Source organism: Brassica napus, chromosome A10, assembly GCF_020379485.1.
Source record: "Brassica napus cultivar Da-Ae chromosome A10, Da-Ae, whole genome shotgun sequence".
Lineage (NCBI taxonomy): Eukaryota > Viridiplantae > Streptophyta > Magnoliopsida > Brassicales > Brassicaceae > Brassica > Brassica napus.
The window spans coordinates 1,824,097-1,847,658 of NC_063443.1; the positions used below are offsets into that span (position 1 = coordinate 1,824,097).

Consider the following 23,562-nt stretch of genomic DNA (forward strand, 5'->3'; position numbering starts at 1 on the left):
TGGAAATTTACAATCAGGATTTTTAAAGGTTCCAATAGTAAAAGAGTTCAATTTATAAGAAAAGTTTTATTTTCCAACCATCATATAGTAACTCCCTTTGACAACAAAAAAACAAAGAAGTAGAATAATTGCAATGAGCATCATTGTTTTGTAATTTTTTATTTTCTAGAATCCTATTAAATCCTAAATAAAATCTACAAGGCTGAACCGAAGAGTAGATACTAATTGAATCAAGTAGCGGCTTTGGACAGCTGCTTCAAAATATCGGTTATCTCGTTAACCGGCGAGTCAGCCTTGAGAAAACCGATGAAAGGACTCTCTGACGGAACGATGTCGTCTCGAAGGTCTGTAGACCGGAGCAGAGCATCAGAGCCGAAAGTCACGAGCCCCTTAACGATCACCGTCTTGTGTGTGCCGGAGATAAGCTCCTCGTAGTCCGTATCGCCGTGTTCTCCCACCACCACGTACATGTTCGCCACGTTAAGCCTCCACCGCACGAACAAGTATCTGCACCGCAAATAGACAGACGAGATTAACAGATGTAACGTGGTTTTGTACCGTTTTCGGAATATTAAAGTACCTAAGAGCTTGAGAGCGAGAAGCAAGAAGAGGAACGATCTGCAATCTTGTCGAGTTCCGACAGTACATTGGATGGCAACGAAGACCTCTTAGACGTAACTTCTGACGCAAGTCATCAATTCTCATCACCTGAAGACACCCTAATTAGATATCAAAGACCTCTAAGAAGTAACTTATGACGCAAGTCATCAGTTCTCATCACCTGAAGAAACACTAATTAGATATTAAAGACATCTAAGACGTAACTTCTGACGCAAGTAATTAATTCTCATCACCTGAAAAAGCCCTAATTAGGTTTTAATGACTACGAACAAAAAACTTTACCTTGGAACGATCTTTGATCAAATAAGCAACGCAATGCTCATTGCTCGATGGCTTATCCTCCTCGACAAGACTCGGTGAGCCTTTGTTCCTAGCTTCTCCACCAACAGCTGTCGTATTCATCAGCTTCCACACAGTGTTCTTAAGCCCTTCATTACCCCATCTATAATCTATATGCGATGCATAGTCAGGATCAGGAAGAAGCTTCCCTTCTTCAGCTCCCGGGTAATACACTTCGCTCCCACTGCTGCATATCAACGTGTCGAACTCGCTCACCTGAATCTTAGCAGACTTGAAGAAGCTAGTCAACTCATCAAGCGGCATCGAAGTGGATAACGCGAAACCAGAGTTCTTAGCCATCTTAGGATCCGATCTCACGGCTTTGATGATGTTCTGAATCATCGTCACCATAGATTTTACATCTACCGCTCCCTCCTCGTTATAGCAATCAACAGCTATAACTATAAGCCGTTCACGTCGCCGTAAAACAGGAAACCTGCTCCCCACGTTATCTCCTTGCTTCTTCCCCTGCACTTCCGGTTTACTCTTGGTTTCAGGTTGCTTCATCCGGCTCATGATCTGTTTAACCGGATCATTACTATTCGGTTCAAGAGACGCGTTCCAGGAAGGTTTGTCTCCATCCACAGAGAGTCTCAGAGACATGTCTTGAACGTCTTTAAGAGAGTCGTTGAGCGAAAACTCGTCCTCTTGAGCCGCCATTTCGTCTGCGTCCGTTTGCCACTGCGGATGTCTCATACGACATGAGGCTACACGAGTCAGGTAAGTCCGGCAATGCTCCGGCCATGAGAACAAGTGTATGTTCTTCCAACCGTTGATCCTACACTCGTTCCATAGGTTTTTCTCTGATACCAACTTCAGTAACGCGTTAGCTATTGCTTCTTGATCATGTGGATCCACTAGCAAACCGTTATGCAATGCCTGAAAAATTCAAAACCATGAGAAAGAAAAGAAAAATATTAACAATCTGAAATGACCAATGTTTAAAAAATCGTTAGGTGGTGGTTAGACGTTTTATAGAGGATTATCATTTAGTTGGTGCCTATGCCGATTTTTTGAACGCTTAGACAGATTATTTAAAGAATCGTTCTATAAAATTGTTTCGTTTAGGCCTGACCGATTTTAGAACACTGGAGATGACTAAGTTTCAGGACAGGTCTTTTACCTGAAGTATATCGACCGGTCCTCCATTCTTGGTGGCCACCATGGGAAGCCCGTGGGCCGCGGCCTGCATTTTTTCAGATTTGGTTAGAGAAAATTTTGTATAGTTTCATTCAAGAAGAGACTTTACCTCAATGAGAGTAAGGCCAAAAGGTTCAACCAAAGCAGGATTAATGAAAACACCCTTTGTATTTGCAGCGAGACGGTATATGTCTGGAACATCAGACTGTTTATGATGTTTAGGATACGCAACAGACCCGTAAAGGTCGTACTTGTCAATGAGTTTCAAGGCGGTTGTAAGAACACTTGCGTTTCCAGATGGAAGCTCATCTATATCATCTCTATTCCCCATGATCAAAGTCTACCAAAACAGAGAAAAAAAAACAACCTTCAGAAAACTGAGGATCTTGTTTTCTTGGCGTTAGTTAATATCAGTAGTTACGAGATTAGCTAGCTCCCGTAGATGTCGACATTCTCCAAAGGCTTTCAAAAGGGTGGTTATGTTCTTCTTTGGATCTGGTCTAGATAGTGCCAAGATCATGGGTTTGTGAGGATTTGTGAAAAATCTCATAACCTGCCAACGAAGATATCAAACACAATCCACAAAGAAAAACTCCAAAGAAGATAGTGAAGCTGCTTAGGGAAAACTCACATCAGACCATATAGTTGGAACCGCTTTAGGAGAAGATCCCTCGGCTCCTCCTGCTAAGGAAGCTAACTCTCCATCGCCCTCAAGTGTCTCTTCTTGAACCACAACGTTTGTGAAATCCATTCCTGGTGGAATAACCTGCACAACAGACTCACTCACTAGCTCAAATCTTACTTCATAATCATAAGCAATCATAAGTAATGTTCAAAAAATAGTTATATAGTTACTAGGTGCTTTATAAAGGACTAGTCAAATTATCCAGGACCTAGACGTTAACAATATTGATATACATTTATATTAAACATTTTAATTACTTGTATCTAATTTAAAATATTTTTATGAATCATTAAAAATTGATATACAAAAAAAATTAGACAAATTTATGAATTTGAATTAACATTATTACTTGATGAAACAAATTTAGACAAATTTAAATCGATTCAGATCAATTTAGCTGATTTGGAACAGTTTAAACCGATTTAAATCCGATTTTAAAAAAATTCATTTTGGCTATAACTGATTTAGAGCATAGGTGCCGCCTATAACAATTTTTAGAGCATTGATGATAAGCTGGTTAGTTCTTGGTGTACTTACCGCCATTCTTGGCATGTACCGTCCGTGACAATTAACACCACGTCTAGCACGAGCTCTCAACACTTTCTCAAGCTTAACATCAAACCCATCATAAAGTCCCCACTGCTCATCAATCTCCTGCCTCGTACTCGTTATAACAAGCTCCGCAGCATCAAGAGAAAGCTCCTCAGCTTCGATTCTCCTCTTGATCTTATACGTCGAGTTTATATCCTCCTTTGACTGCCTCCCTTGTTTCAAAAGCTGCTCAAGCTTGTTTCTTCCTAGAGAATGACCCGTCAAGACCATAGGAACGTTCAACGCACCCGAAAGCAAAGCTGCACTGTCCCCCGCATCAGCGTAGTGCCCGTGAATCACGTATGGCCATACAGGCTTCCCGTTCCCAATCTGTTCTCCCAAGACTTTCGACATGTTGAGAATGTGAGCTAAGGCTCCATCAACGAACTCTTGGATGTAAGGCCAGAGAATCTCTTTTGGTAAGTACTTGTCGCGCGGACCAAACGGTATCCTGATGATGTAAGCTCCACTGCTTTCTCCTGTTTCGTCTCCGTCGCAGTCTTCAGCGGAAGCTGTCGTTAGCATCTCCGTTGGCTCTGCGTAGCTCCAGTCGACTTCTGATGAGCATATCTGGCGTGTGAAGAGATCTACTCGGTACACACCAGGCATTCTCGCTAGAGCTCTAGCTAGCTCCACTACATATTTCACCTGACAATTCAAACGAGTTAAAACCGGAGATATACAAGAGATTAAAGCTTATGGAAAGCTTGGAATACAAGGTAACCTGTCCACCAGTGTCAGAATCGCTACCAAGCTCCATGTTTTCACCACGAACCAACCCATGCAAACTGATACAATCAACACACATGTTTTATGTAGATCTAACGCATACTATCAATTTAGGCATGGCCACATTTATCAAGAACCGAAGAACCAAGCCGTACCGAAATTAAAAAAAAAAACGAAACCAAACATAATTTCATAAATAACCGTACAGATCTTTTAGAGCCAAAAACCGTAACCGAACCAAAAATCTAATGGGTACCCGAATTTTAACAATACATATTATATACTTGAAAATATCAAATTTAGTTTCTAAATAACCAAATATTCTAGAATTAATTATCTGAATATTTTTGTACCCAAAATATTTAAAACAATCCGAATGATCTAATATGTAACAAAAAATGAATTATCCGAAGTTTTATCCACAGTAACCGAAATTACATAAAAACCCAAAACCGAAAACCAAAATAATTGAAATAACTGAACCGAAAACCAAACACCCTAAATCAATCACTCAATGGGAAGTAAGCAAGAATGATAATAAGATAACTTACCTGATGAGGACAACGTAAAGACGATTCTCCTTTTTATCATCAGACCAAATATCGACACTGGACGAGTTGCGTTGCAGTTGTCTCCTAGGTGTCTCTGGTTGAACAATCTCTCCGAGACCATCTCCTTTCTCTCCTTCTGATAAATCCTCAAACAAATCCTCCGTCGCATCTCTTCTTCCTTGCTCTCTCTCCAATCTCCTGTTCGCTACTCGCTGCGAATCCTCCCACTCTAACTGTAACACAACATTTCATTCATAACATAATCAACGCAATGATACATATACATATACACAATGATGTAACATTACTTACCTGCTTCTTCTTGCGAGTGAGATGCCATATTCTCCAGCACATGTTCTCTAAGCGAGAGTTTCGCTCACGGGAGTTACGAGTGGCTACGACTTTGAGCCAAGTACGGTGAAGATCGGTCTCATCGACTCCGGTCACGACCTCCTCCACGAAGTATTTGGTCGGGTTGAAAAACTCTCCTTCTCCGTCTCTGAGAGCCACGGACGTTTGAGGTTTCTGCTGTGTTTCTTCGATCCCCTGAGCTTGGCTGTCAAGTATCGCCTCCAAGTAGCCATTAATCCACTCGTTCCCCGCCATTCTAAGGCTTTCTTGGAGTGTAAGAAACTGATTAATTAGGTTAAAGTGTGGGAAGAAACAATCGAGAGAGAAAGATAAAAAAAAAAGTGATGCGAGGATCTTTTAACATAAATGGCGGATTGAACGTGAAGAGATCAGTAATTAGCAAAGATGTTAAGCGGTGGAGCCATCAAGACGGTGACACGTTAACCGCATTAATGTAATCACGTGGCAAATGCAACGGTAAGAGAGAAGAAACAGGGAGAGTTTGTTATGTTCTCTTGTCCGATTCCTTCTGCGATGAATTTGAATTGGTAGGTATGTAACTAATAATTGCACAAAGGTATGTAACTAATAGTTAGGTATGTAACTAATAGTTAGAGACGAGCTATTTTTGAATAGTTTTGAATTTATGGGTATGTGATTTATAATTTATTTTATTCTCATCTCATTTGGTTAAGAAGTGAATAAAGAAGAAATTGTAAATGACCAAATGTAGTAAAAGATACAACCAAATATGGTTTGAATTTATAAGAGAATGCAGATAAAAAAAGATGTCCTTATTTAAAGAACATATGGAAGCTCTACTAACGCTGTATGAGAGAAAGAAGAACACACCTTCCTACACGTAAGGTACGTGGTGTTATGCTAAAATTAACAAACAGTCATGTAAAGCCTCAAGCAAGTCCTAACAAAGCTTTTAATCGTTCTTCATGCACTGCTCTCCGGATTGTGGCAGGAGAAGAGCCAATCTTCCTTTGTACCTCGCAATCTTCCTCGACCGTTCTTCTCTTAATCTGAAACCAAACCAAACCAAGCTTTTTGGATTACCAAAACGTTCTGCTATCATAAAACCAATCCAAGAATCTTATCTGGCTCGGTGAACATTAGTTTGGATGCTACAGAGAGATAACTATTGTGGAACATACCGTGCACGGACCTTCTTAGCTCTCTCGATGTGTCCTTGCAAAAGATCCTTCTCTGTTAAGTCCTTCACAGATTCCTCGTCCTGGAATCATCATAGATAAGAGTTGAATCAGTTGGAAGGAAGTGTTCCGTTCTGCTATGATTCTTGACGAGAAAGCACACATACCTCTTTATCTTCATCAGTTGGTTTTTCAGCTGGATCATTCGGCACAGCTGCTTCCATCACATCCAGAGGTAATGGTTTTGGTAACGCTTTCATTGTATCGCTCCTTTGCGACTGTTGAACAGAGAAACTCCAAGTTAGATTAGGCCCTATGGTTTATGCTGGCAAATCAAAACGGGAAACGCGCAATTGATGATCATTTAACTAAGGTTGGCTTGTAACAAAACCAAAAGGGGGGGAAAGAGACAACAAACTATATCAAGCAAGAATCCTTTATCTAGTTTCCTAATCTGGATGCAATTAGAGGAGTAGTCCAAAGTAATTAAGTCACCAGCAAAGCAAGATCCCAAAAGTACAAACCATGATTTATTTTTTATGCCAAGTGGAAACATCTAAGAAACTGAGCTTTTTTTGCATATACTATAACAGTAGAACATAAGTGATGGCGAACCTGCATTCCTTCATGGGCACCATTTCTCAACCACGATCGGCTAAGTGAATATAGAGAAGCTTCATCAGTGATTCTAACCTGGAAAAGTATTGATAAGAGTATCACAAATCAAAATCTTTTGAAAATACTTCTGTTCACATTGTCAATCCAAAGAAAAATGAAAAAAAGAGAGATAAGTAGGAAGGAGGCTTACCTTTCTCCCTCTAACAAGGACAAGCGCATCCCGCCTTCTAATAACATGGAAAAAAGAAACAGCAAGGTAGCTCAGTTTATAGAACATGTTTTACTCAATGCACTCAAGATAATATCAACGTAGAGAAATGTAATGTTCACCTGGCGTTTTTATTCCTGCCAGTGTCTAGAATTGAAGTTGGGGGAGGAGCAACCTACATATCAAAATTTACAAAACTGAGAAAATGTGACATGGGCAAGAATCAAAGTGATTAGCACAAGACTGCATATTAAGAGTAAAACAGCTGAGATACAAATAGAGTTTTTAAGTATCCTACATTCCAGAAATAAAAAAAGATCATTCATGAGACCAAATTTTAATCAAAATTATCACCACATAGCAGGACAAGGAACCTAAAATAGAAAGATAACACATATCCAAGAGAATCAGATCAATGAAGCATATACACAGAGAAGCATAACAGATTAAAAAAAAAGCGCCAATCTTTCATATCTTTGATACAAAAAGGTATAAACTTTAAAGAATGCTAACTGTAACAAAAGTAAATGAACTAAAAACGCATTAGTTCGAGCAAGAAGCACCATGGAGCAAATGGATTCAGATCATCTCGAGCATTATCCCTAATAATCATATCCACTAATCAATCTACAAATTAAACCAAAAGGAGCAAAATATTTTTGAACAAATCAAATACCAAATTTTGAATTAATCAGCACAGCCAAAAACCTCACCCGCGGTTGGAGAAATTGAGGAACTCCTCTCATGGGACCCGACCCGACAGGAGAACCCGACCCGGGACGAGTAACCTGATGCTGAATCTGAGGATTCCTCGCCCTCATTAACTGCATCATGGATTCCGCTAGCCGGTGGTTGTAAGGCAAACCCGGGTAACCGCTCTGATTACCCCCCGCAACCGTCACGGAAGGAGGAACGGCACCGGCGACTAACGGCGAGCTCATCCGGACGGGTCGGACCGAAAACCCTCCTCGACCCGGAGGAGGATGAGCAGCAAACGGGTAAAGAACCGTCGACGGATCTTGGTGATGGTGATGAAGCTGGCGAGGCGAATTAGGGCGCCGGTTCGGGAGGTTGTTATGAGTTTGTTGTAACGGATTAGCGTGCTGAACCGGAGCTATGGCTCTGTAAGGCAGAGACGGCGGCGGAGGAGCGTGAGGTGGCTGAGACGGGGTTGGTCTGAGATTGTTTGCAGGTGGAGCCGGAGTTTCGGATGCGGTGACGAGAGGCGGAGTCGCCGTTGCGGATGCGGAGGAGTTGGGATCTGGAGTCGACATTTCCGACGGCGGAAGAAAGCAAACAGTTAAACAAGAAAGTTTCAAATTTGTTTCACGGTTTAATATTACCCGAACCTGCTTGTTGATTAAGAGGGTTAGAGTTTGGGCCGATCTGGGCCTGAGGGAGAGAAGCGAGTGAGATTTATTATATGGGCCGATATGGGCCTGAGGGTATTGATGTAAAACTGAAGAGTGGAGAAAAAGCGATAGAGAGATTTATTTTCTTTTTTGTTTTTTTGGGAGGAGAGTGAAGGAGATAGGATTCAGAGGTATGAATGCACGATAAACCCTCTCTCTCTACCACCATCGAACGTTCGGTAACTTCTTCTTCCGTCTGAATCATCTCATGGGTTTTAAGAAAGTTTTCAAATTTTGTTTGATTTCTGGGTTTTAATTCGTCCGAGAGCTGGATAGGTTTGAAATGTTGTAGCTTGACGTTGAAATTGAATCTAAACTTGTGTTTTCTATAGGTAGTTTAGGTTGGTAATGATGATAAGTGGATGCAACGCGTTAACTTCACATGTTCTAACAAGCTCTTGGGGGTTCAAGCCATCTTCGTACAGAGCTACAGCTTCAGGACAGACTCAACGTTGTCTTGCTGGGAGTTCATTTTCTGTCATAAAGAACTCTTTGGGGTCACCTTTACCATTTAATGGGCTTCAAGCTAGTGTACAAAGAGGTATATAGATTGCCTCAATGATACTTTAACTAGGATAAGAAGAGACTTTGGTATTTCAAAGTTTATGCTTTTGTTTATCAGCTCAACCTTGTATTCTTTTTGTCGTTTCAGGTGTGCCTTTGTCATACCTCTCAGCCTCGTCTTCTTGCCTTCTGAATGGGGAACAAGGTAGTCTGTCTAGCACACTACCTGTGTTACCCATCCGCAGGAAAACCCTTTTGTCCCCAAGAGCATCAAAAGATGTACCCTCCAGCTTCCGGTTTCCTCCAATGACCAAAAAGCCACAATGGTGGTGGAGAACCTTGGCATGCCTACCTTACCTGATGCCGCTTCACGAGACCTGGATGTACGCGGAAACCGCTTACCATCTCCACCCTTTCCTAGAAGATTTCGAGTTCTTAACCTACCCGTTTCTAGGCGCCTTAGGGAGGTTACCGGGCTGGTTCCTGATGGCTTACTTCTTTGTAGCGTACCTTGGGATAGTGAGGAGAAAAGAATGGCCTCACTTCTTTAGGTTCCATGTGGTGATGGGTATGCTGCTCGAAATCGCTCTTCAGGTTATAGGAACTGTTAGCAAGTGGATGCCTCTTGGTCTCTATTGGGGTAAGTTTGGGATGCATTTCTGGACCGCTGTTGCGTTTGCTTATCTGTTTACAGTGCTTGAAAGCATAAGGTGTGCGCTTGCCGGTATGTACGCGGACATCCCATTTGTTTGCGATGCTGCGTATATCCAGATCCCATACGACTAATAGGAAGATGTTGTTGCGTTTTAGATGGCTGTTACTTTTCGTTTTAATAATCTGTTTGTTAGACCTTTGTATCTGTAACAACTGTGTCTTTTTAAATGACAGTTATGTTTCAAACATTTTAGCGTTGCATTAACTCAATCGTCAAAGTCTCAAACTTTTGAACATGGAATTGCTATGAAACCAAAGAATCTAGTGTTCATCAGACTTGTTCAGTTTATACATTGGAAGAAGCCGTCAAAGCACTACAGGTAGGCTTCTTCTCCTAAACCCGAGATGCTCGGGGAGGTGGATACACTCAGGACACTGGCACGGATCGGTATGAGTTTATGGATGGCGACTCTGATAAGCTCTCAACAAATGGCTGCAACATAGAACAGAGGAAAGATAAATTAGAGGTGTTTTAATCTCTACAAGCGCAGAGCCATGAATTTTCATTGCACATGTACCTCTTAATGGTTTAGAGGAATAATGACATCTCTGTAGAAGGGATGAAAGGAAGGATCCTATCACCATAGAGTTGGTGCAGTTTCACCAAGAGCCGTCCGGAATCGAGGTCATCTTTCCAAATCTGATCAAGGATAGCTTTCCTGGTAATAGCCCGGCCCTTGCTGTCATCTTTCTCCTTTGCGTTTCTGCTTTCAGGTGCGTTACCATCAGACGCTTGTTCTGACGAGGATGGTCGAACGGAGTTTTGTGGCGGATTGGCATCTCCCGTCGGTCTATCTACTTGCATTGGGGATGGACCACCATCTGACCCATCTGTAGCTATCAATCTTTTATGAGGTGACCGGTTTTCTGAAGAATCTACACCCAGCTTTCGCTTATCTGCCATATTCAGAAAGGGTGAGAATAAAAACAATTGTTATTCATAGCGCCATACTGGAAGGGTTGGGAAGGTTCTAGTTCCATATTTGTATAAATAAACGATGATTACGGCAATCATTAGTCCCTAAGCATGTGTCTGACCCTCCTAAGATTTAACTATTCGGGTTCAGTTAAATAAGCACCAATAACTGTATTATGCAGAAAAGGTAAATTGGTTGATGCAACTTACTTGGCTCAGTACTGATTACTTTCCCCTTTCCCTTACTGGGAAAACTTGGTGATGGAGATGGTAGAGTTGGGAAGATTTTAAGCCGGTCATGTATACACAGACCTGCAGCACGCTGGAGAAAAAAAAAATTCACAAGTTCCTTCAAGGACTTTCGATATACGAAACTACTGAGATTTCAACTACAGTTAGATTATAGAAGAATGTATCCACTAACCAGTATAGCTCCATATACACGCCAAGCTTCGTAGCTCTTCATCTGGTTCTTTTGCTTCTCAGCATCCAATTCTGGTTCGAGAAGACTCAGATACGGTTCAAGATTTGACAGAACAAGAAGGCGTACCTACACAAATAAATTAAATTCAGTTAACATCGCAGGAGTACTGTGCTTAAGTTATTTCTGGCACCCGTTCTATGACTATAAATCTTAGTTCCTAATTAAATGAAAGAGAAGCAGGGAGTGAAACAGGAAATAAGGATTTTCAGGATATAGTGCATGTTCTGGGTAACAATGTTTCCGGGGGAAAACTTATACAACTAATAGAACCTTGAAAAGAGCAAACTGATAGCAGTACAATGAAGCATCGCCACTAATATATCAGAGAAAGTAAAGGAACTACTTACGACATTGTGCCCTAAAGCCGCTAATCCTTGAATTGCACCGTAGTGCTGAGTCAAGGCCTTCTTTGGGTCCAAAAGTGCATTAACTAAAGTTTTCGTAAGACGAGACTGAAGAGTAATGTATGTGTTTCCAAACCTGAAAACAAAAATATTCAAACAACAGGATTTAAAATGACGAAAACCTTCTAAACAATGAAGAAAACTTTAGCAAGTTATAACTTATTATTTCTTTAATTCAGATCTTCCCATTCGATATTTCAGCTCAGGCCAGAAAAATACCAGAAGCCAATAGCAAAGAGAACAGCTAAGATGGAATTAGTAAAACTGTATATAGATATATTCACTCACGATATTGCATACAAAAGCTCAGTATAAAGATCATTTTCAGTAAGATAATCCCCACAATTAACCAAAAACGAACACAGAGTTACATGAAATGAAAGGGAAAGAACGAACCTTTTACATATCAGTGCAACCAGATTCGCAGTAAAATCTCTCAGATCCCAATGGTTGTCGGCAAATCTATTTCCAAGCTTTCTCGATACAAGGCATGTTACAACAGAGGGCATCAGCTGGTGAAGCTGGCACCAAAAGGAAAAGTTTCGTTAGCTTCATGGTTATGAAACAACGCGCAATATGCATCGTACGTAGCATGTCTAAAATGCAACTCGAAGAAACACACATCAAAAAACTAAAGAAAATGGAGGTACAAGATTCTATAATAGTTCGTAAGATCCAGACGGCAACTTACATAAGGTTCTATGTGTATATGAGGATTCTGCAGAAGACTTCTGACAACGTGCATTAAATTAAACAGGAGCAGGAAGTCATTTAACCCACGTGATACCTGCATCAGTAGAGAAAATAATATTGTAATGTGCATCAAGCAATTGCGATCCTTATTTCTTTTTGAGTTTCCTCGGTGTTGCTATGTTACCTCATCAGCAATGAAATTTGTGAAGTATGGAACTAGGGGATGAAGTCCTGAGTCTGAGGCCAAGCTCACTAATGCCTCTTTAAACAGAGAGGGATTTGACTTGCTCAATGTAAGTTCAGCAATCTTTTGGAAGTACAACTGTTAAGAGTGAGAACAACAGATTAGTCTGTTGCACGTAAGATACGTCCCTGCGGTATTTAATCTGTAAGACATACCTGAAGCTCCTTAGATAATACATGCTTCACAGGTAGCCTAATGTCAATAAGAGGTCCGTCCTTTTGTTGATAAATTTGATTTTCGGCAGGTGCTCTAATGACTACAAACACCATAAACAAGAGGAATATATATTTACGAAGGTAAGAACAAGGAAATGTATCAAACTGTCTTGGTCGTGATAATTCTCAAAACATCTATACAGATTCATCTCAAATATGTACTTAGATCGCTCATCAACATCAGTAACTACACCAAATAACAAGGGGTACAAATGTAGAAACAAGTTAATTCACCTCCGAACGTCAAGGAACATACTAATATTTGTTTAATGTCAACAAATTTGGTTAATGACTTTAAAACTCTAACCCAGGGCATAAACCTGAGAAGCAAACCTTCTAAAGGAGCGTTTTCTGGTATAGCTGGCTGCACTCCTTCAATCGCAAGCCAGTGACAGACAATTTCAGTATCAAGAGGAGCTTTTGGTAGTGGAGCTTCAATCACCTAGAATCATGACATTTCTTGAAAATATTAGAAAAACAACTAAACAAGTAGATATATGATCAACTGAAACAAGAAAACCATGACACGTGTATATATGCCAGCTTCCCCAACATCTTACATCTTTGAAATCCACCTCTCTGTCATCAGTGTAGAACAAATCCCGATGCCCAATAGCTTTTCTAAAACGAATCGGTCCTCCTGAGCCAAACCCATATATCGGCTACAATAAACATGATCATTCTCAAATAGATGCATTTGCTTTCAGTTAACTGTTTAATAGACGGCGTTATTCATATGCACCAGAAAGGCCAAACCCTCAAAACCAGATACCATATATATATTTCTCACTACTAATAAACTCCACCAAATAAAGTTCATAAACATTCTGCTGATAGTTCACTACCAAAGCTATAGAATATGGGAACTACTCTAGCATGTACCTCAAGGTTCCTTAAGTTGAGAGCACCATCAACATCGGAAGCTGTTAAAGTCGTTCTCTTAGAGTGACGCATGCATTTGATAGCTTCCTGCAAAGATTGCATTAATATCAATTGCTAATATACCTAAAACACACATAAATAAAGAAAAAAGGGTAACCTACCTGCATGATCTCTCGAACACGATACTCAACATCAGGAGCAAGCATCAGTGCAGCCTCAGGTGACAAGTTTGTAATCCCAATACTCTGTGCTATAACCTCAATCGTTTCCTTAGGTACAATGCTCATCTTCTCTTCTCCTTCCACGGCTCTATTGTATCCATACAAAAGATATATCAACAGTGAATGAATCCATGGAACTTCTCAATTTGAAGCAACGAATCGAAATTCAATAAAAACAGAAACAATTGCATACTTCAATGCTCCAAAATAGAGTGATTATCCCCAAACGACGAAGAACATAAAAAAAAAAACGATAAAACCAGACGCACCGATTCAATAGACCAACGCGTCTTAGTCACAGACTCGATTCGACTCAGAAGATAGCTCCACAGATATTGCTTCTACCTTCTTCTCCTTTACGCGAATTTCCTTAGCGAGACTTGAAGAAGCTCGTAAACGGAGCCTCCCGAGTCAGACTTATATAACCGATGCCGAGATTCCGTCTGGCTTCCTCCGGTTTATCATCGAAGAAGCGGATCAGCATCGGTTCGGGTATTTAATTGAGGTTGAATATACACCTGATTGGCTTATATCGGGTTCGATCGGTTTTGGGCTAACTCTTAAGATTATTGGGCCTTATTTAACCCAATAAGGATAGGAGATTTCTATCTCTGCCAACCTAAATCCAATGTTTATACAAGCCATAGTTTTTTTTTAACAGCGTCTAACTAATTTTTTTGTTTTAACACTAATTTATTATGATTTTGCATTTACGAAAAAGATTACATAAATAGTTCGAAAAGATAATATTACACTTAGATTATAAACCGTACGCATACGCGGGGTGAGTTTTTATAATCATGTTTGTTTATTAAATGGTTTTAATATTTTGAAACATTACAATCTTTATCAATTATAAAATGACGAATAGAAATATTGGTGTCTTAAATATATCATCGTTGTTGAAGAGTTAACGTATTACATCTCATTTTAATTTTTAAAATTTCATGTGCACAAAAGAAAGTTAAGTTTTGCGGCTAACACAAATCACCAAAACCAAATAGGCAATATTGATTGTATAATGACGAAAGTGGATTAGGTTTTCTACTCTCGATTTATTTACTATTGACTCTCCATAAATGAGTTTATTTTCTCCTTCTATAAAATTGTGCTTTCATTCTCGTCTTTATTTTATTGATATGAGCTAAGTTTCTTTTTTTAACTTTTTTATGAATTTAGTGAATTAAATAAGTGTCAATTTAAAAAAAATTGGACATCTGTAAAAAAATTAGTTTCATTCCAGATACATATCTAAAAATGAAAATTTTGAAAAAAATAACCGGCAAACTATATTAACATATTAGTGTTCAAATCTAATATATCAAGTTGTTATAGAATATATAAGTGCAGACTCGAAATATAAATGTCTGTCTAGTATATATTCACCAGCTCAGTCTAAATATTATCTAATTCTAGAACAACAAAATAAATTACTTATTTTACCACTTCAGGTAATATTTGAATCCAAACGGCTAATATCCAAACCCGAATGGATATCCGAAGATAACCAAAAATAAGTATACTTAACCCTATATTTCTAATTTACTTCTCTCATTTTATTCAAAATATTTATTAATGATGCTTATTGCTCAAAATTAGATAATATGTATATAGTTATGGACAAAATTATTTGCTACTCACTTAAAATATATATCAAGCTCTTGTTTCTTGCATTAACAAAAGTTGCATCTAAAATTTCAAAACAACAGCTAAATTAGTGTCTTTCTATTTTTAAAGTTTTATCTCCAAACCTATTAATAGTTTAATTTTTAAAAAATTAAAAAACCAGATAAGTTAAAATATATTTTAAATTAAAAAATTTAAACAATGAATCATTTATTTATTTTTCTTCAAAATTTAAATATCTGAACCCGACCCAAAATATCCGAACCCGAACATAAAATATCCGAACCCGACTCGAAGTGTAGAAATATCCGAATGGGTTTTATACATGTATACTGAAATACTCTATACGAACCCGAACGTGTATCCGAACGCCACCCTACGATATATGATCATCATTTGTATCTTACTTGAACAAAACAAAAAAGTTAAACCATTGATCACAAAATTTTCAATGTGAGACTTTTACTATTTTTAATAATTTATTGTCATTTTTAAAAATTCAAAATATAACATATAAGAAAAATTCTAATTTTTTTTATTATATGCTTAATGTGATTTTTAATTTCTTTAATAGTATAAAATTAAACAAAAAAAGAGAGAAGTTAGAAAAATTGTTATCAAATATGTATTATTCATAATCATTAATTGCATATATATATATTAACCATATTAGGTAATTCCGTAGTTTTTATTTAAGGAAATAAAAAATATTCTTTTGTACACTACTAATTAATTTGATAGTTAATTTAATAAAAAGCATAGTATATATTTATATGGATCAATTTATTTTTCTAACAATTCTAAGAAGCATTTTCGTGATGATACGTGTCTACCAAAATATGTTGTAATGCTCCAGGATTAATATATAGGGTATAGATAGTTCGAAAACCAATAATACTCCTGTATTTTGAAAAATTTGACGGTATTTACTTAAACCAAGTTGACTTGTAACAGAAATTGAAACAATGACCTGCTGGTATACAACCATTTATGAATTCACAGTCAAACCAAGTGAGCTTTCACGCCATAGAATGAAAATATTAACACTAACACTAGTTTACAACAACAACAACAAAATTGATCAAAACTCTAGAATGAAAAAGGAACACACAAAAGTCATTAGAACAAATCCACGCATCATTTTATTCTCATTCAAACAATCGTGAAAGCATTTTTTCACTCTTTCTTTCACAAACAATAAGGGCAGGCAACAGAAACTGTTGATGAATGCAATATGTGTATAGTTCACTTACTTACAGATAAATAATTGCCCCAGTCCCAGTATCAGTATCACAAGTTGGGACCATATAAAGTAAATTCTTTGTAAAACAACCCCCCCAAAAAATGTAGTTTATGATTGTCTGGTAAGGTCTTGTGCCCAAGATATTCCACCGGGAAACGCTCTGTGAACTCTGCTTCTTGTCACCACGGCAGGTTTTGTTTTCTCCTCCACTGGTTTCACCACCAACGGGCTTTCTTTCTCCAATACAGGCTTGTTGTGTATCACGTTCACACCCTCCTCTCCTTCTGTTAGGAACCGCAGACCCTGGAGTTTCCATAGTTCTTTTAAGTTTTAAAAATTCAAAGAAATGAACAGCACGAGTTAAATATAAAAGAGCTGCTAAAAACATTTCAAGTTTCAACAGATATGATCTTGGTGAGTTCTTAGTATGACCTTTATCCTTAGAACAAAAAGATATAAAAACGAAGAGTGTTGGTTCATCATTACCGATAGAGAATTGCTAGATGATGGTTTTGCATCAATTGGTAATTTCGCACCAACATCCTAAATCAAGAAGCCAAGAACACCAACTTTTCATTCAGGCCTTTCAATAAGTGAAAAAGGGTAAGGCAAGGTTTCTCTTAATTTGTCAGCTCTCACCTGAAAGACTTTAGTAGCTGGACTGTCTTTAACTCCTGCAATTTGACATAGATGCCATAGTCCCGAGAGGGTCACATCCTGAGAGTTTAACCAGCAGAAAAGTGTTCCAATTAAATAGGATTTAAGAAAACTGATTATGTCAACTGGTTGGTGGATGTAAATAAGATTTACTTGTTTGCTTTCAAGACTGTCAATCTTCCCTTCCTGTACAATTTTAATATAAGAGAGTGACATTAATCCATTTGAATTACAAAAATACGTTTAGTTCACATATAAGAGGGTAAAAGACGTGACTTACTATTCCAGATATCATTTCATTAATTTGTTGAAAGTCATACCCAAGTTGCGATATGCTTGATTTCACGGCTGTTACCTGCATCAAAAACAAAATTTAAATAATAATCAAGTCCTGATGCCGTTGTATATACAAGTGTGTCAATCAAGTGCCAGAGAGATTTCTCTTACATTACACTCATCTTAAGTCTAGAAAATTGAAGGCATCAGTACAAGCAAATGAGAAACAAGATGAGCGCCTTACATCATTTAAGATCATTTTAGATATCTCTGTCTGCTCTTCCACCTTCCAATCCAATTTCGATAGTTCCTTAGAAAGATGTTTCTTTGTTGACTGCATAAGCAAATACGCCAAGTCACAAACCACAAGACAATAAATATATAACAAGCAAGGAATGTTTTGAGAAAATGTCTTCTTTTTTTTACCGCTAGTGTTTCTGACAAGTCGTTTAGTTGTTTCGAAAAAGATTCAACTGCATTAGCCATATTTTTCTTTGTCACAAACATTGCATCGGAGAATGACCAACCCTGCAACGTAGAAAGAAATGAGTGAGATGCGCATTAACGTTACAAAGCAATGATAGATAATGCATAAAGAAAATAACATTTTACAAAACTCTAACAAAAGAACATAAAATAGATTTAAGAGACGGGCACCTTCCACCACATGTAACAGTATCCCATAGCTCCAACGGCGGCCGCTGGAACCAGGTAAGAAGCATAGCCTGCATCAGCAAAAGCACTTCTCATTAAAAATGGAGAATAGTAAGTAAGTTCTGCATAAAAACACATATATAAAGAGGTATGAGCATACCACTGTTGTTTGAATCTCCGTTAAATATGGTAACTGGATTAATCATACTTAGCTCTTTGATTTCATTTGCGAGCTGTCGAATCTGATTAGTAGAAAAAAGAAATTAAAAACGAAGTTACAAAACAGAGGAACCAGCTTTAGAGTAATGATTCAGAAAAATATTTAGATTCAGCTGATGAGAATATTAAGCAAACATAGCAAAAGGCAACCACAATACCTGAGCAGCTAGGGCGGCACTGTCATACTTATAACTATAAGGTGTGCTTTCAACTCCTTCAGCTCCTTTGAGTAATTCTTGAAGCTGCGCTATTAGGTCAGACAACCTCCCATGTCTCAGCACGATCGAACCAGATACACCTTTCAACATATAAAACAGAACCAAGCATCAAATTACACGAATCATAAACATAGTTCAATAGCAAAGCAGAGATTTTGCATAATGATTCATCAAATTTACAGAACTTAAGATCAGATTCCAACATAAATTTCCATTAAGGTCGAGAAATTTTTGCTAGATTACAGTCAAAGCAATACAAACGGGAACAATTGAATTCATAGACACAGAGATAGACCTGCGCCGAGTAAGATGAGGACTTTGGAGGTTTGAACGCCGGCTTGCACAGCCATGGATTCCGATTCAAGGTAGAAGAGACTTCAGCAGCCGGCTGGCTCTTCTCGATTGTTCTGTTCCGTGACGCTTTGGCCACCAGAAGAGACTTAATTACGATACACCCTTTTGCCTTTTTGGACCTCAACTTTTGGTTTGACATTTTTTAACATTTATTACGTTTACACCCCGAAAACTTCCAATTTTAATCAGATTCCCCCCCAAGTGGCAATTCAATATGGAAATCGAATGACAAGGGTATTTTACATTTTGGAATAGTTCCAGACCATTACGCAACTTGATTGAAATTCACCTTGTGTGTTAACCTGTTCTTAGTTGCAGTACAATGCTAATAAATTGAATCTGAAATGCAAATCGAATCAAATTAAAACACAAACTGGTTTAACGTTGGATGAAAATGCAGCAACTACAATACTCCAACAATAAGTTAACCAAAATAAAACAGTGACTCCATTTCAGAAACAACTCAGCTCTAAGACAAGGCTTGTCTGAGAAAACAAACTCAGAATGCTAATTTGAGTCTCTCAAAAGAATCAAGCATCAACGGTAGCTGCTTCGGAATCCTGTTTCCTCTTCAAATACTCATTCAAGATCGTCAGCCTCGCAGTCTCAAACGCAAAATACCCTATCGCCGAGAAGCAGGCGCTATGCACAACACGAGGCCCCATGCCTCGAGTAAAACCAACCAATCCTTCCTCTTTCAGTATCTGCTTCACCGTCCCAGCCACACCATCATACATAGCAGCGCCAAGTTTATTCGCCGCCTCCACGTGAACCTGCGTCATCAGCCTCGTCTTCACCACATCCAACGGCGTGGTTATCGAAGCGGATATAGCACCAGCCAACGCGCCGCAGCAAACACTCTGCAGAGGCTCAAGATTGTTCTGCTGCGTCTTCTCCAAAACCGCGGCTTTAAGATACTCAAACGACGAGTAACTCAGCACCCCCGCCGGTAAGTTTCTCAACAATGTTGCGGAGTAGCCGGCGTAGAGCCCCAAGATCCCATCTTTCTCTAGAATCTCAAGCAAAACTTGGTACGACCTCCTACCGCTAGCTCCGACCTGCATCCTCTGCGTGATGAGCTCCTTGGGAACCATTATAGCCGACGAGATAATGTTCCCCATGGCGCCGGCCGTGGGAGGGATGAGAACGGGAGGAAACTCCGGGAACTTGCCTAGGAGTGACTTACCTATTAAGAGTGTAACAAACTTAAACTGTGTTTTTGATTAATTAGTAACTGTACAAGTATATATTAGCCGGTTTAGATTACGGTTCGACTGTAAACCATTATCTAAACCGGCTGATAGTATAGTAAGCTTATAATATTACCGAACTCGCACGTGCCGAAATACACAGCGGAGGAGAACGTGGAGCCGACGATGACGGCGGAGACGCCGCTGTAGAAACCTAGAATCCCTCTCTCTTGAAAAGTTTTCACTACGGCGTCGAAGCTGCTGCTGTACAATTGAGAGGCGCCTTTCGCCTGGAGCTTCGTTTTGATCGTGTCCAGCGGGAGGAGGCAGACGTAGGTGAAGGCGCCGGCGATTCCGCCGCCTCCCGCGCCGATTAAGGCGCGCTCGAAGACGGAGAGGTGTTTCATTAGCGTTTGGATCTTTGGGCTGCTTCGCGACGCTGGCTTCATCCATTTCAAGAAGCCTGGTTTGGAGTCGGAATCAGAGACTGAAGCCGATGCGAACGGAGGAGATGGTTTTCTCGATTTGGTTAGAGATTTTTTTCTGACGGCGGGGAGTTGAGCGGAGGTGCGATCGGAGAAGTAAGTGAAGAGGGAGTTGAAATCGTTGGTGAGGTGGCAGTGGTTTAGATTCGGAGAGGGGAGGCCGAGGCTCTCCGAGAGTCTAGCTTCCATGGCTGAGTTGGTGGAAGCTGAGGACGAAGACGAAGCATCATAAGATGATACTCGAGAGCCCTGAAGAGAAACGGAGCGCAGTGTTGTGAATAAAACGCTGAACGGCACGAAGTTTGCCAATAATTTCAAAATTAAATACTTAAATCATCAGATTGTTGGAAAAGTATGCTTTCACCCCGAATACTTCCAATTGAATCAAACTATCCCATCCTGAATATTTTGTTATATTACAATTAAATGAAGAATTATGTTTTCACCCCAAATACTTGTAACTTGGTAAATTACCCCCTCTTGTTATATTACAAATAAATGAAGAATTGTGTTTTCACCCCGAAAACTTCCAATTTAGTCAAATTACCCCCCTCTCATGACAAGGGTATTTGGGTAGTTTCATAATAATCCAGACCATTAAGCAACTTGCCAGAGACACGACACTAACCTTGCGACCTGTTCTGTTCTTCGTTGAAGACCAAGCAAAGCTTCCTCATTCATTTGGCGTGAGAATTTATTAAAAAAAAAAAAAAAAACTTCGAATCTCCGCCATGGATGTTATTAGGTGGTGCTACTTCCTCCTCCTCTCACAAACCCTCTTCTTCTCACCATCCCACACGCAGACCGATTCATTCACATCAATTCTCATATCCCAAAACGGCCTCGATTTCGTGAAAAACCTCCTAGTCAACAAAGCTATCGCGTCGATTATACCTCTCCAGATCCCCAGGATCGAGAAATCAGTGAAAATCCCGTTCTTAGGAGGAATAGATGTCGTCGTCTCGAACCTCACGATATACGAGCTCGATGTTGCCTCGTCTTATGTCAAGCTTGGTGAGACAGGTGTCGTCATCGTCGCTTCGGGGACGACTTGCAATTTGAGTATGAATTGGCATTACTCTTATGCCACTTGGATTCCTCCGATGGAAATCTCTGACCAGGGGATTGCATCTGTTCAGGTAATTAATCATATCATTGACTTGCTTGAGACTACTTGTATGATCTAGACATTGATAGCATAGGAACCAATGGAAAGACAAGATTTTTCTTGCTAATGACAAACTTTGTTCTGTTTTGTGGTTGTTACTTAGAACATAGTTGGTTTTAGTGTTTTAGTGGGTGTGTTTTGCTTTGCTCATTGTTATATATGTTTTACAAGAAGGGAATTTGATGAGTGCTGATTCTCTCGCCTTCTCGGTAAGGTTGAAGGCATGGAGATTGGACTCTCTCTAAGCTTGCTAAGTAATGAAGGAGGATTGAAACTCTCTCTTTCGGAATGCGGATGCCATGTGAAAGACATATCTATTGAGCTTGAAGGAGGAGCTTCATGGTTTTATCAAGGGTATGCAATTACTTGCTTATTCAGCCTTGTTTCTATGGCTGTTGTTTCTTTCTTTTTTTCTCATTTGAATTTTTTCTTCTTTAGGATGGTTAATGCATTTAAAGACCAAATTGGAGCAAGTGTGGAAAGTACTATTGCCAATAAGCTCAGTGAAGGAGTCTCAGACCTTGATTCGTTTCTACAAAGCCTTCCAAAGGAGATCCCAGTAGATGATAAAGCTGCGCTCAATGTCACTTTCACCACTGATCCTATACTGAGAGATTCATCCATCACTTTCGAAATCGACGGCTTGTTCACCAAAGCAGAAACGAATCAAGTCTTAAAGTCCTCCTCCTTAAGAAACTCTGCACCTTCATCTATCTGCCCTGGAAATTCTAAAATGCTCGGAATTTCACTGGATGAAGCTGTCTTCAACTCTGCTGCAGCTTTGTACTACAATGTAAGTTCCCTCATGGTATTGATATTCATCTATTGATCATTTCTCATATGAGGATATTCAATCATTCTATATATATTCAGGCAGAGTTTATGCAATGGATAGTGGATAAAGTACCAGGTCAGGATCTTCTAAACACTGCTAGGTGGAGGTTCATCATTCCACAACTATACAGGAAGTACCCAAACCAGGATATGAATCTGAACATCAGTTTATCATCGCCTCCGGTTGTAAAGATCTCAGAGCAGTATGTGGGAGCTAATGTGAACGCGGACCTAGTAATCAACGTTCTAGAAGCAGACCAAGTAATACCAGTAGCATGCATCTCCTTGGTAAGTCTTCAAGTGAGATAACTCTGTACATACATGCTTTGTTCTATACCTAAGTTTATTCACTGTGTGCTTGGCTGCAGGAGATCCGAGGGTCCGGTGCTCTCAGAGTGATGGGTAATAACCTTGGAGGCAGCGTCAAATTAGAAGATTTCTCCATGTCTTTGAAATGGAGTAACATTGGAAATCTCCATCTGCATCTTCTTCAGGTAAGTGCACAATGTCAAGTGTTAATATATATGGAAAGAAGATTTCATTCAGACTGCATCTTCTTTATCTTGTAGCCAATAGTGTGGACGGTTATACAAACGGTGTTTGTGCCATATGCAAATGACCATCTAGAAAAAGGCTTCCCTTTGCCCATAATCCACGGATTCACACTTGAGAATGCTGAAATCATCTGCTCAAGCTCTGAAATCACAGTTTGCAGCGATATCGCCTACTTGGATTCGTCCCAACATCCTCGATCAGGTTTGAGTCTACCAAGATCTGCACCTTGGATAAACACTTTGTTGTAGTTTACAATTGGCGGTTGTAAGTGTCAATGCTGGTCTGGTATCTGGACCAGTGACAAAACGAAGCCTTGTATATTACTTTTGTATCTTGATGTTGAACAAACTGTGTATGCTACTTCTCTATATGAAATAAATATATTTCTTGTAATTACTATG

The 23,562-nt window shown here is 39.3% G+C and overlaps 7 protein-coding genes across 8 annotated transcripts; 2 read left to right on the forward strand and 5 right to left on the reverse strand.

Moving 5' to 3' along the window:
- Window positions 1-35: 35 nt before the first annotated feature.
- LOC106370972 (probable sucrose-phosphate synthase 3) lies at window positions 36-5,537 on the reverse strand. The gene is made up of 11 exons (XM_013810979.3): window positions 4,969-5,537; window positions 4,657-4,889; window positions 4,101-4,164; window positions 3,323-4,024; window positions 2,732-2,866; window positions 2,522-2,653; window positions 2,210-2,440; window positions 2,084-2,146; window positions 904-1,839; window positions 581-708; window positions 36-507 (listed from the first exon to the last, which is right to left on the reverse strand). The coding sequence occupies exons 1-11, from the start codon at window positions 5,260-5,262 to the stop codon at window positions 231-233; spliced, it is 3,195 nt and encodes a 1,064-aa protein (XP_013666433.2). The 5' UTR covers window positions 5,263-5,537; the 3' UTR covers window positions 36-230.
- A 172-nt stretch (window positions 5,538-5,709) lies between these two features.
- On the reverse strand, window positions 5,710-8,307 carry LOC106370971 (proline-rich receptor-like protein kinase PERK14). The gene is made up of 7 exons (XM_022693165.2): window positions 7,707-8,307; window positions 7,116-7,168; window positions 6,976-7,012; window positions 6,783-6,860; window positions 6,335-6,445; window positions 6,171-6,250; window positions 5,710-6,038 (listed from the first exon to the last, which is right to left on the reverse strand). The coding sequence occupies exons 1-7, from the start codon at window positions 8,265-8,267 to the stop codon at window positions 5,942-5,944; spliced, it is 1,017 nt and encodes a 338-aa protein (XP_022548886.2). The 5' UTR covers window positions 8,268-8,307; the 3' UTR covers window positions 5,710-5,941.
- A 138-nt stretch (window positions 8,308-8,445) lies between these two features.
- On the forward strand, window positions 8,446-9,811 carry LOC106370970 (protein TIC 20-I, chloroplastic). Its single transcript, XM_013810976.3, has 3 exons — window positions 8,446-8,584; window positions 8,738-8,946; window positions 9,058-9,811. The coding sequence occupies exons 2-3, from the start codon at window positions 8,754-8,756 to the stop codon at window positions 9,693-9,695; spliced, it is 831 nt and encodes a 276-aa protein (XP_013666430.1). The 5' UTR covers window positions 8,446-8,584; window positions 8,738-8,753; the 3' UTR covers window positions 9,696-9,811.
- Window positions 9,769-14,187, reverse strand: LOC106370969 (transcription initiation factor TFIID subunit 6). Its single transcript, XM_013810974.3, has 14 exons — window positions 13,952-14,187; window positions 13,623-13,770; window positions 13,462-13,548; window positions 13,140-13,241; window positions 12,913-13,021; window positions 12,520-12,620; window positions 12,305-12,442; window positions 12,119-12,214; window positions 11,824-11,948; window positions 11,371-11,503; window positions 10,964-11,089; window positions 10,750-10,861; window positions 10,142-10,520; window positions 9,769-10,056 (listed from the first exon to the last, which is right to left on the reverse strand). The coding sequence occupies exons 2-13, from the start codon at window positions 13,746-13,748 to the stop codon at window positions 10,153-10,155; spliced, it is 1,623 nt and encodes a 540-aa protein (XP_013666428.1). The 5' UTR covers window positions 13,749-13,770; window positions 13,952-14,187; the 3' UTR covers window positions 9,769-10,056; window positions 10,142-10,152.
- A 2,240-nt stretch (window positions 14,188-16,427) lies between these two features.
- LOC106370968 lies at window positions 16,428-19,083 on the reverse strand. 2 transcript variants are annotated; one of them, XM_013810972.3, is made up of 11 exons: window positions 18,871-19,083; window positions 18,516-18,655; window positions 18,299-18,380; window positions 18,142-18,209; window positions 17,911-18,012; window positions 17,729-17,818; window positions 17,489-17,563; window positions 17,362-17,394; window positions 17,191-17,268; window positions 17,038-17,094; window positions 16,428-16,854 (listed from the first exon to the last, which is right to left on the reverse strand). In XM_013810972.3, exons 1-11 carry the CDS (start codon window positions 18,923-18,925, stop codon window positions 16,660-16,662), a joined length of 975 nt encoding a protein of 324 aa, XP_013666426.2. In that variant the 5' UTR covers window positions 18,926-19,083; the 3' UTR covers window positions 16,428-16,659. The 2 variants fall into 2 exon arrangements, with proteins under 2 accessions (XP_013666426.2, XP_048599386.1); XM_048743429.1 differs by having other exon boundaries at window positions 17,191-17,394.
- Window positions 19,084-19,262: 179 nt separating this feature from the next.
- Window positions 19,263-20,878, reverse strand: LOC125579376 (protein MITOFERRINLIKE 1, chloroplastic-like). The gene is made up of 2 exons (XM_048743428.1): window positions 20,256-20,878; window positions 19,263-20,115 (listed from the first exon to the last, which is right to left on the reverse strand). The coding sequence occupies exons 1-2, from the start codon at window positions 20,791-20,793 to the stop codon at window positions 19,460-19,462; spliced, it is 1,194 nt and encodes a 397-aa protein (XP_048599385.1). The 5' UTR covers window positions 20,794-20,878; the 3' UTR covers window positions 19,263-19,459.
- A 336-nt stretch (window positions 20,879-21,214) lies between these two features.
- On the forward strand, window positions 21,215-23,560 carry LOC106370966 (putative BPI/LBP family protein At1g04970). The gene is made up of 6 exons (XM_013810970.3): window positions 21,215-21,743; window positions 21,987-22,126; window positions 22,211-22,565; window positions 22,646-22,894; window positions 22,975-23,100; window positions 23,176-23,560. The coding sequence occupies exons 1-6, from the start codon at window positions 21,336-21,338 to the stop codon at window positions 23,407-23,409; spliced, it is 1,512 nt and encodes a 503-aa protein (XP_013666424.2). The 5' UTR covers window positions 21,215-21,335; the 3' UTR covers window positions 23,410-23,560.
- The last annotated feature ends 2 nt before the right edge of the window (window positions 23,561-23,562 follow it).

Excerpts from the sequence above, each read along its gene's own strand:
- LOC106370970 (XM_013810976.3), top strand. The coding sequence starts at position 8,754 with ATGATGATAAGTGGATGCAACGCGTTAACTTCACATGTTCTAACAAGC. Across the intron at positions 8,947-9,057 it reads TCAAGCTAGTGTACAAAGAG|GTGTGCCTTTGTCATACCTC; the intron begins GTATATAGATTG and ends TTGTCGTTTCAG.
- LOC106370972 (XM_013810979.3), bottom strand. The coding sequence starts at position 5,262 with ATGGCGGGGAACGAGTGGATTAATGGCTACTTGGAGGCGATACTTGAC. Across the intron at positions 2,867-3,322 it reads GGTACATGCCAAGAATGGCG|GTTATTCCACCAGGAATGGA; the intron begins GTAAGTACACCA and ends TCTGTTGTGCAG. Across the intron at positions 709-903 it reads TGATCAAAGATCGTTCCAAG|GTGATGAGAATTGATGACTT; the intron begins GTAAAGTTTTTT and ends GGGTGTCTTCAG.
- LOC125579376 (XM_048743428.1), bottom strand. The coding sequence starts at position 20,793 with ATGGAAGCTAGACTCTCGGAGAGCCTCGGCCTCCCCTCTCCGAATCTA. Across the intron at positions 20,116-20,255 it reads TTTCGGCACGTGCGAGTTCG|GTAAGTCACTCCTAGGCAAG; the intron begins GTAATATTATAA and ends CACTCTTAATAG.
- LOC106370969 (XM_013810974.3), bottom strand. The coding sequence starts at position 13,748 with ATGAGCATTGTACCTAAGGAAACGATTGAGGTTATAGCACAGAGTATT. Across the intron at positions 13,549-13,622 it reads GTGTTCGAGAGATCATGCAG|GAAGCTATCAAATGCATGCG; the intron begins GTAGGTTACCCT and ends CAATCTTTGCAG. Across the intron at positions 11,090-11,370 it reads CGGCTTTAGGGCACAATGTC|GTACGCCTTCTTGTTCTGTC; the intron begins GTAAGTAGTTCC and ends TTATTTGTGTAG.
- LOC106370966 (XM_013810970.3), top strand. The coding sequence starts at position 21,336 with ATGGATGTTATTAGGTGGTGCTACTTCCTCCTCCTCTCACAAACCCTC. Across the intron at positions 21,744-21,986 it reads AGGGGATTGCATCTGTTCAG|GTTGAAGGCATGGAGATTGG; the intron begins GTAATTAATCAT and ends CTTCTCGGTAAG. Across the intron at positions 23,101-23,175 it reads TCCATCTGCATCTTCTTCAG|CCAATAGTGTGGACGGTTAT; the intron begins GTAAGTGCACAA and ends TTTATCTTGTAG.
- LOC106370971 (XM_022693165.2), bottom strand. The coding sequence starts at position 8,267 with ATGTCGACTCCAGATCCCAACTCCTCCGCATCCGCAACGGCGACTCCG. Across the intron at positions 7,013-7,115 it reads GGCAGGAATAAAAACGCCAG|AAGGCGGGATGCGCTTGTCC; the intron begins GTGAACATTACA and ends CCATGTTATTAG. Across the intron at positions 6,861-6,975 it reads TCCTTGTTAGAGGGAGAAAG|GTTAGAATCACTGATGAAGC; the intron begins GTAAGCCTCCTT and ends ATACTTTTCCAG.
- LOC106370968 (XM_048743429.1), bottom strand. The coding sequence starts at position 18,925 with ATGGCTGTGCAAGCCGGCGTTCAAACCTCCAAAGTCCTCATCTTACTC. Across the intron at positions 18,381-18,515 it reads GTGCCGCCCTAGCTGCTCAG|ATTCGACAGCTCGCAAATGA; the intron begins GTATTGTGGTTG and ends TCTACTAATCAG. Across the intron at positions 18,013-18,141 it reads ACTGTTACATGTGGTGGAAG|GGTTGGTCATTCTCCGATGC; the intron begins GTGCCCGTCTCT and ends TCTACGTTGCAG.